This window comes from Gavialis gangeticus, unplaced genomic scaffold, assembly GCF_001723915.1.
Source record: "Gavialis gangeticus isolate Ggan-Ray unplaced genomic scaffold, GavGan_comp1, whole genome shotgun sequence".
NCBI lineage: Eukaryota > Metazoa > Chordata > Crocodylia > Gavialidae > Gavialis > Gavialis gangeticus.
In genome coordinates this window covers 160,310,121-160,320,557 of record NW_017729024.1, presented here as the reverse complement: position 1 = coordinate 160,320,557, position 10,437 = coordinate 160,310,121, and the positions used below count along the sequence as shown (strand labels likewise).

Sequence of the window (10,437 nt, the reverse complement as noted above, 5' to 3'; positions counted from 1 at the left end):
TGCAACTAACAATGCCCAAGCACCTCATGCTCGATTTTTGTGAAGGAACATGAGACAAGTCTTAACAATGGGAATTGTTCCCATGGTATTTAATGCCAAACCACCCAGGCAAAGTGGAGGTGGTAGCAGGTTGGTGAAGAGGTGAGTTCCCTTTATTAAGGGAACCTACCATTTCTTATTAGAGAGCATCACCGTTCAGAAGAGTGTTTTCAGGGATGGGCAATTATTTGGGCTGGAGGGTCTCTTAAGGAGTTTCAGTGAGCTTTTGTAGGCCAGTGTGGGAAGAGGTGATGCTAACTGATCCTATCTGACCCCATGCATGTCCACCCTGCCCCCCCTGCTGGGGGCACTGGACAGAGTGGGTGGGTAGGGTCTCCATGGAGACCAGCCTGGGACCCCCGCGGGCAGAGCTTGCTTGGCTGGGTGGATGGGATGGGGCAGTCGGGGAGTGGCATCCAGGAGAAGGATGTGCAGGTGGGGCCAGGATGGCAGGGCTGTGACAGCACAGGGCCAAGGAAGCTGGAAAGACGGAGAAGGACAGAAGGGAGCTTTATTTAGACCCTTTTTTCCCCCTTAATTTTAGAGACTCACTCTCATTACTTTTTGTTGTTTTAAGTAGAGAAGTAGTGGTGGTGGAGTTGGTCTTCACTGAAAGGAGTAAAGCCGTAATGCTCATGTGCTTATATACTAGCAAATGGCCTGTCAATCCTGAATGCAGGAGCTAGTCAGACGGAGTTCTGAAGTATTACTAGGAAGGAATTGGTGTCTGGTAATTATGTAGCGTGGACATCTGCAACCAGTCTGCTCAGTTTGCCAATTCCTACAAAGAAAGTTCAGTTCCTGTTGGTTGCTTGTTCTTGGGTTAAGATAAGACTGTCAGGAGTTCTCTCCTTTTAAAATAACTTATGATGAGAGTAAGGTAATTTTTTAAACTTTAAAACATGTACAAAAAGTTGTTGCATTTTATTTAAAGGCTTGGTGAGCAATATAAAGAGCAGAGCTGGATGACAGTGTCTGACCTGGAGAGAGAGTTGCGGGAGATGGAGGCACAGTATGAAAAGGAATTTGGTGATGGCTCTAGTGATGAAGAGGAAAGAGAAGAACAGGAGCCAAGAGGATTAGATGGTAAGAGTCTGTCATACATTTTTGGCCCATTAGGTGTATCTTGAAAGTCCATACAGCACAAACATGGTTCACTGACCTTCAAAACCAGCTTTTCAGCTGGAGTAACTTCTGACTTCAACTGAGATGTGACAGGAGAGTGTTTGGCTCTTAGACTTTGGTTTTTTCCCTGGACACTTGAACCCTTTCCATAAGTAATGTTTGTGTGGTTGGTGTCAGGCTGCACACTTCACTCACCCTAACCAGGTTGAATGGGGGAACTAGGGAGAAGATGCTGGGACTTCAACTGAGAGAAGATTATGTTAGCATCATTAATGTGACTTTTTCTTGTTTTTTCTCCTCCAACTTTGCCCTTTGCAGATAAATTGAATGATGAGGCTGAAGATGTTGAATTATATGATAACCTGTACTGTCCTGCTTGTGACAAATTCTTAAAGACTGAGAAAGCGTAAGTGTGTTTTTAATAACTTTTGCAAAGACTCTTCATGTTTGCTTAAGTGATTCAGATGTGTCTGTCCATTAAAGATGATCTCTAAATTGCAGTTGGGTGCTTAAATGCTTCAAGCAATTTGAAAATCTTGCCCCTTCTGTTCACTCTTATCACTGGAATAGTAGAATTCTCTGTTCTTAACACTGGGAGAAGCTAACTACTTGCTTGCACATGTGCATGTGTGCATACATACGTAAATGCAACAAACATGCATAGAACATCACATATCTAATAATTGTCCAATGGACTCCACAGCATGAAGAACCATGAGAAATCAAAGAAGCACCGAGAGATGGTAGCACTGTTAAGACAGCAGCTGGAAGAGGAGGAGGAAGAATTATCTGTGCCTGTGGATGACACAAATGGAGGAAATGCCACAGAGGAAGAAGAAATGGAGGAAACACCCAAACAAAAGTAATTAAAAAAATGCTTAAGCTGATTAAAGTGTTTGTTACAGTTAAGCTAGTTATGGTATTCTCAGCAAGAGACCTTTGTTTATCATAGGATGTTGGAACTTAATTAACTGCTACAATGTGTTGGTGTTTTTGCTTTGGATTTCAATGGTGACATTAATGGACTGAAATAGTATCGGATAATGGTTTTCTACTATCTTTCCTATATCTTTCCATAAAGTATATTTAAAGAAAAAAGAGAGACTTTTTAACAAGGTTTTGTGCTTTTAATATTAAAAGGACCAGTATTAGTTGCTGGAGAGCAATATTGCACCAAATCAGCCTGTCTGAACTAGAAAACTTATTTACTTCAGTGAACTGAAATCCATTTCATACTTTTAAAAGCTGTACTACTTACTGCATGATTAAGCAGTCTTCTGCTTAAGCCTTTATTTGGATTCGGTTTACACAAGACTTCTACAGGTATTTCCCTAAATATAATAAATAGTATATGAAATATTTATGTCCACTTCAAAAGTGAATACTTGTAACACAAATGAAGTATCCATGGCTGACAGATCAGAACAATGACTGTTTAAAATATAGCCTAGATTTCTTATTTTAAACAGGTTGAGAATTAATAATTTGACTTTATCTTTACAGGCTGTCCAAAAAGCAGAAGAAAAAACAGAAAACAATGACGGTAGGGAGTTTATACAAAATTCTTTCTAAGGATATGTTAAAGTTAAAGCAAACCTTCTGAGACCTAGTTAGCTTTTCCTTTGGTCTAATGACCTAATTTAGTTATGGCCTCAGAAGGGAAAAAAAACTTGAGGGAAATAGAAATTCTAGTGAGGCCTTGAAAAATTAATTTTTGCTTCTAACTGCATAGTCCTCCTTCATGATTCGTGTATCTATTTTATTTATCTTTTTCCTACCACTGAAAGACCCAAATCATGGAGTGGGACCCCATTATTTTCAGCATTTTTACAAAAAGTTTGTCCCTGCCAGAAGAGCTTACAATCAAAGTGAAGACTTGACAAAAGAGAAGGGAACACTAGAACACAGTGGGTGCATCTACACATGCTATTAATGTGCAACAGTAAACTCCAGTGCACATTGTGCCAGAGTTCATTGCTCCTGGGCACCATGTTTAAACATTTGCCCAGGACCACAGTATGTTGAGCCATGTCAGAGCAGCCCTGGGCTGGCAGGCTGACCACCCAGCTCGCTTCCTGCCTGGGGCTGCTCCATCCTGGCTCCACATGTTGCAGAAGGGGTGGCTGGGGCAGGAGGGTGCTCCAGTGTGGGGCTAGCCAGCAGCCAGCCCCTGCACTGAAGCACTCTGTTGCCCTAGCCAGCCCCATTAGTGTCTACACATGTGTTACTGAGGATTAGAAAAACTCCACTGTAGGATAGTACTTGTGTTTACAAGTACTAAGTTGCAGCACAGTTGATGAGTTTCCTCTAATAGCTCTGCGCATGTAGATGCTAAGATGTTTACTGCGTAGCTAATTAGGCAAGTCTACAGTAAACATCTCATGTAGATGTGCCCAGTGAGCTGGTACTGGCCTGCACAAGAGGCAGTGTGGACAGTCAGCTTCTAAAATAAGTAGTATCCACATCAGGGGCACTTTTTTTGCCTTCTGAGAACCTACTGTATATACTGTCTCTTAAATTCAGAGTCGTCTTGGATAAACAACTCCCCCAGTAATTACATTCTATACATGAAAAATGACAAATTCGTTATTTTTCATGTAGAGAATCTAATTAGTAGAAGGTAATTTTAAATTAATTTCCCCCACTGTTGTGGCAGGGAAAGTATCAGTGAGGGAGTGAGGTCCCAGACCCCTGTCCTGTTGGTGGGAAGGAAAAACAGACACAGGGGGCAAGGGGTGGAGGCTGCAGATTGCCCCCTCCCCTGCCAAACGAGCTGGGGGGCATGCAGTGGTTCAGCTCTGGTTCCAGCCCCAAATCCTGGGGCCAAACATCGGGCTGAGCTGCTACCTACCCTGGGCCAGTACTCAAATCCAAGATGACGTTCCCCCACCTCTTCCCCCACTGATGGTGGGGGAGACAGGACGGGACAGAGGACATCATCTTGGACTTGAGTAAATATGGTATTTTGTTTCAAGCAAAACTGTGTCTAACTTTCCTAAGAGTACCATGGGAAACTCGTTACGAGCTAATATAAAGAGCTACACCAAAGCAACCTATTTGCCGTGCACAGCAGTAAGTTTTAGTGATCCCATAAAACCCGGGAATTATGCTCTATTCTTGGCATTGTCTAGTAGGACTTAACTATGGTTATAGACACAGGTAACAGTTCTAGCAATAGAGACCTACTCAAATTGCGATTTCATGATTTCTGTGTAAACTGTGAAAAATGGCAGTTCTGGCAAACGCAGTTTCCACAATTTTGCATGGAATCACTGGAGGGGAAAAATGTACTAAAAATAAAATGCTGGCTCCCCAGTGGAGCCAGCTTTGCAATCTGCTGGGTTGAGGAAAGCCACTGATGTGAAAAGAAACAGCCAAGATGGTGGCTGCTCGCTCTGCTGCTGATTGGCTGAGGGCTGTCTTTTGTGTGGTCTTGCCCCTCTCCACCAATTAGTGGCGAGGGGCAGGGCTGCATGAAGGGCTGCCCTCTGCTAATCAGTGGCAAGGGGCAGGGCCACAGGAAGGGCAGCCCTCAGTCAACGGTGATGGTTGGGGCCACCAGGGACCTCAGCCAATCAGTGGAGGGTGAGAGAGAGCTGCTTTGAAAAGACTGCAGAAATGGTAGGTGGTGCTGTGATCATCCTGTGAAATAGCCTATCTGCTGCCTTGATTTGGATAGGTCCCTGTATGTCAATTTAGAAATTATACATACATAAGCTGTTAAAATGTAACTTACCTGCATTCTACTGTGCCAGTAGAAACCTAGCAAGACCTGAGACCCTTGACCCCATTTCTTCAGGGTTAGCATTACAGCCATGCAGCTCTCTCATTTTGCTCTGGGAACATGCAGACATGAACTGTGTCATCTGGTAGGATGTATGCTCCTGAGCAGCAACAGCCTCTCCCCCTTTAAAGTGGTTGCAAGTTACAGCTGTCCACAGCCTTAGGTTCGCCCCACTAACCCTGGTCACTTGAACTAATGCAGCCAGTGACAGCAGTATCAGGTGGTCATCTTCCATATGGACCAGCTGCAGGGGGAGATGCACATTTTTGCATGCTTTGCCTCTGGGTGTCACAGATAGTTGCTGATGGTGTAGGACTGGTGGGAGCTTGACCCCCATTCCAGGATCTGCTGGGATAATGTCCTTGTGGACAAATGCTTTTGCCTCTTATCCTGTGCTTGCCATCTCCAAACTGTCCTAGCCCTGCCTCTTCCTTCACTTTAGTTCAACATCCCAGTCCTCTTGCTTAGCTGGTCCTTGTCACTCGCACCTTGTCCAGTCTGTCACCACCTTGCTTCCCCTGGCTTCAGGTCTCCCTGTCCTGGGTAGCTCCTTTGGTCTGTCTTGCCCTTTCTCTGGTTTCTTTTCCACATCTCTATGCCCACCGATGCCAGTTCCCCTTTGTCCCCATCCACTAGTCTCCTATCTCAATTCTCCCCTAGTTGACCCTCATCCTCTCACCATTTAAATTTGGAAACCTCTGCCTTCATCATGTGTGGACTCAGTGCTGGAGATGGGGGCATTTAAAAGCACAGAAGAAATCCTTGCTTTTAGTTAGGATGCATGGCCTTCTACAGCCCTAAACTGGAGCAGGCTTATTATAGACAGATTTTTCCAGGATTTAGCTGTGAAGCACTAGCACTGAGCATGTGTAAACTGCAGTTTTTCAAAGGCTCATAACTGCTATGGTGGATATTCACAGAGATGGCAAAAGGCTCTTCAAAGACATACCAGGTCAGCCCTTACCAAATTTCAAATCTCTGCTCCAAAGGAGTTAGACCAGGTCCAAAAAAAAGTTTCCAGAGCTTTTCAAAATGTTTTTTTTTTTGTATTAAAAAAAATGTTTTACCTCAGTCTCAAAAAAACAAAAAATGGTGTACCTCTGTTGGTCATGATACTTTCATGTATCATGACCAACATTTCATGTCTGGCCCTGCCTGGCATCTGGCCATAAACCTCAGGAGATGTGTGTACTGCCCATTGGGAAAAGCAGGGTAAATTAGCCCATGTAGAGCTACCTCTACACTGTACTGCTTTTGACTGTGTAGATGTGCCCTCAGTGACCAGCTGAGAAGTTCTCATTTTTGAGGTGAACTGATTAAACTGCAATTAATTGAGCATTAATCCCGATTTTTTTTTTTTGAAAAAACTTTTTTTTTCTTTAAGCAGAACTATGAAGACACTGGTGAGACCAAAAGTGCAGGTGAAGAAACAGTTGTACAGAAGGAGGCAGCTGGTGCAGACAAGGAGAAGAGTACAGTAGAAGAGCTGGAAAATGCTGGCCAAAGAGAGGCTTCTTCTGAAAGAGCAGGTGCTGCAGACCAAGATGCTGAACCACCAAGTGAAGCAAAAAGGTAATGTCTTTCTGTTTGTGTTGACTTGTAACAAGTCATTTCTTTGCATTCCTCATTCTAATGTGGTTTCCTAAGTCCTGAATCTTCTCATTAGTGTAAATCCGCTTCTGCCTCAGTAGAGCAGTTGAACTGCATGGGAATAAAACTTGTTGTAAGTCAGAAGAATCAGACCATAAATTGGCAGTAGCTTTTGATTTGCTAGAAACCACCACACTGCTTAAGTAAGAAGTATCCAGACAAATTATCTCGGTAGCAAGTAACTACAGTAGTTGGTTAAAAAGCATTATTGTTTTTGTTCTCCACAGTTTGATTCTATGATGTCTAATGCAGGGAAATGTTACAGGACCCAAGCTGAAGTTAGGCATCTCATTCGCATCTGTGCCTTTGGGGACTACCTAATAGCTCAGTGGGGGGATGCAGTGTTGTTTAAGATAAACATCTTTTTCACCCATCTGTCCACAGTCATCTTAACGTGGCATAGGTCCCCAGTCTATTTACATTAAATGACTGTTTTTTGTCTCAAGCTGTAAAATAAGAACCCTGATCACTGTTTAAAGATTTGGCTAGAGCCAAGAGTATGAAATCTTTTAAATGTTTAAAAAAATATGAAGTGAGCAAAATGGGAAGAAAACCTATGGATCACACCTGCATTTCAAGGAATATTTTAGCAAAAGAAACTCTTCAAAATAGCGTCAGTGCTACGTAGTTAAATGCTGCTGGTGTTAATTGTTGTGTTACCACAAGATTGTGGCAGTTAGCGATTTTTCTTAAATCTGTTGTTCTTGGTTGAGGTAGTATCTCAACTCTTTAAAAAATGTCTAGTTTTTGGGGTTTCAAAGAGCTGTTCCAAAAATAAACTGACAGCTCAATGCAAGAACCCCATGTTTGTATTCTAAATTTAATTTTTAACCCATTTTCATGATTTTTGTGGAATGTTGTACTGGTAATGCTGATGCGAACATTCAGATTGTTAGCCAAAAATTAGGCTAATTACAAAGTTAGTTTCCTTTCAGTGGGGTTGTTTATTGCTAAGGGTACTGGGGAGTTATACACTTATTAGAGACCATTAGCTTATTAGAAATTGCATTACCCTACCATACACACACTCGCACATACATACATACATAGTCTCACAGATGGCACACTTACATAATCAATCCCAAAGACGTTGCAGATAGGGATGGCCAGTCCCTATCCGTTGATGGAGCTGGGTATCCGACCTGGCATGCACAGGCACAGGCTCTGGTGGTGAGGCAGGTTCTTCCCCACATTATCCTTCTTCTAGCCCCCTTTTATACAGTTTGTTGCTGGGCAAGATTTCTCGAACCTTTTCTCCAAGGCAGGCACTGTTTGGTCATCACTCAGTGAAGCCCTCCTTATCTAGCCAGCCTGAACTGGTCTTCTTGTTCAAGGATGTTGCACAGGCATTTGGCCTTCAACTGTCTGCTTCTAGTTGCTGACACTACAACTTCTCCTTTCTTAGCTGTTCTGTTTTCTTCATGTCATCTGCTGCTTTGTTAGTCATGTACACCTCATTCGTACACTCTACTGCTTACTAGACTTATTAGTGATAAATTTTCTAACCTACTGGCTACAAGATGACAGTTGAGGATGCTTTTGCACCTGTGACTTAATCAAATGTTTTAGTCTGGTCATCAGTGTAGCATCCAAGTGTGGTATAAAAACGCAGACATGTTCTACTTCCCATCCCACATATACATTAAAGAAGTCTTTAATTGAATGCACGGCATCTATCAAATCTGAGAAACTTAGAGCACCTCTGCATATTAATTTATGCCCTGATTAACATGTGAATTACAGCATAAATGGGAAGGGTGCTACATGTTCACCTAATTGAAGATGCCATAAAAGGCAAACCAGCCACAGAAATATTCCACATGCAACACAGAACACGTTTATGGCTGGATTGTATGGTGCCTTTAATTTTGAATGTCAGGGACCTCAAGCACTGTTTACACCTGTAGCGTCTCATATCTTTTACGTTTACAAGGTAATTTCAGTGTTTTATGGTTCAGTGTATCTGGTTCTTCTAGAAGGTGTTCTCTCTGGAGCATATGTCTTAATAGGTTAGTCACATTAATTTGCTTTTTACAAACAACCTGTTGTTTAACTGTCTCTGCTGTCCTTTGCATCATGATAACTAATTTAATTGAAGGGTATAGGAGGCATAAATATGCCATAGTAAGCATTTGTACCAAACTATGTGAGAAATTATTAGTTAATATGGATAAAATAGGAATTAGTAAAAGATCTGTAGAGTTGGTAAGGTACTAATGAGACAGAGTAATGTTGAAAGGGCAATGCTGTGCATGAGGGAAGCTCCTAGTGGAGTTGGTCTTGGAACCTTAAATATTTTCATTAATGACCTTGGCACAAAAAGTGGTGTGTACTGATACAAATTGTGTTGAGGAGACACAGTTGGGAGACATTGTCAATACAGAAGAGGACTGAAATATCATACAAGAAAAAGCAACCGCCTTAAAGACTGGAGTAATAGAAACTGGATGAAGTTGGATAGTACAAATGCAAAGTCCTGCACTTAAAAACTGACGCTGATTTCTTCTGTAATCCTTCCCTTCCCCCAGCACTTCATTTGGTCAAAACCAGTTCTTGCTACAGTGTGTGAGTAGGTCTCCTCAGTGAGAGCTGCCCGCGGGCATTTCAGCCCTACAACTGCATTACAGGCCTGTCAGCTTGTAAAGCAAATTTGAACTATTGAAGAGCATTTCCCACCATTTGTTTGCAAACAGTTAATGCAATTTTGATCTAACTCTGTGAAGACAAAATGTCACTTTTGGAGAAACCCTAAGCTGGAAAAGTCCCAGACTATCCAGGGTATGAAACCTGCACGTTAACTATGATAGTCACTTCCTCTACCAAAGGAAATATACTGAGAAAATTACTTTTTAAATTTCAAGCAAAAGGCTTTTTCTTTAAGCTGAAATAAATGATGAACTGAAAACACAAATTCATGTAAAATAAATGTCCCCTTTCCTGGCATCTTGGATAATGTGAGGCTGGCCCTGTGCCTTACTGAAGGTAGAGCTATCTGAACATTTCCTGATGGCAGGTCTTACAAAATGTCTTTACACATCCATAACTTCCCTCTTATCTGTTCCTAAACAGTCTTACCTTGACAGACCTGGCTAATAACCCGCAAATTTGGGACCACTGAAATCTGTGGCATGTTAAAGTGACTCCTGTGAGGGTTGGATTTAACTGCTTTTAGTGGTTTAATACCATCAGACCTCCTCAGAGATGTCTTAGAAATGCTCTTCAGCATTTTACAGGTAAACTGAAATTGTTAACTCCCCTTGTTTCTTCAGTGCACCTAAGCCTAAAGGAAAGAAAGCTAAGGATCTGAAAAAATCTGCTAAGGCATCTTATGAGTCTCAAACAACGGTGAGTACAAAGTATTTAAACCTACAGATTCTTAACTTTTTGGTAAATGGCATAATGCACTGAGAACAAGGCTTTCTTGGTCTGACGCACCCAAGGCTTTGGGAGGAATGATAGAGCGGAGAGAAGGGAGCTGGGAGGAGTTGTTTTGTTTTTTGCATTGTCCTATAGGACGACACTTCATGTTTCTGCCCAAATCAGAATCTCAGAAAATCACTGTCATGTGAGCGAGCAGCTCAGGTTTGAGTAGATTGTCCCTTAGCATGCTGCCCAGCACAATCAGCCCCTCTTCTGTAGTGCACATACAATATTTAACAGTACTGGCTTCGTCCTCTTGTTATGAACATAAGCACATATTGACGAGTGTTTGTTAATGTATAAGTAAAGCTTTAATTATTAGATGTAGTCCTGTCAGCATTCACTCTGTTCCTCTGTAGGAATATTCATCCTTATAACAGGAACCTCTGCCTAACTTTCCCTACCTGTATGTGTTAACA

General features: G+C 42.1%; 1 protein-coding gene across 1 annotated transcript in view; it reads left to right on the top strand.

The window, feature by feature from the left end:
- The window catches only part of DNAJC21 (DnaJ heat shock protein family (Hsp40) member C21), a 58,535-nt gene that overhangs the window by 38,755 nt on the left and 9,343 nt on the right, over positions 1-10,437 (top strand). Inside the window, exons 7-12 of the mRNA XM_019518273.1 lie at positions 974-1,125; positions 1,483-1,570; positions 1,868-2,026; positions 2,668-2,707; positions 6,333-6,520; positions 9,868-9,943. Coding sequence (XP_019373818.1) covers positions 974-1,125; positions 1,483-1,570; positions 1,868-2,026; positions 2,668-2,707; positions 6,333-6,520; positions 9,868-9,943 — 703 coding nt within the window. The remainder of the gene's footprint in view (positions 1-973; positions 1,126-1,482; positions 1,571-1,867; positions 2,027-2,667; positions 2,708-6,332; positions 6,521-9,867; positions 9,944-10,437) is intronic.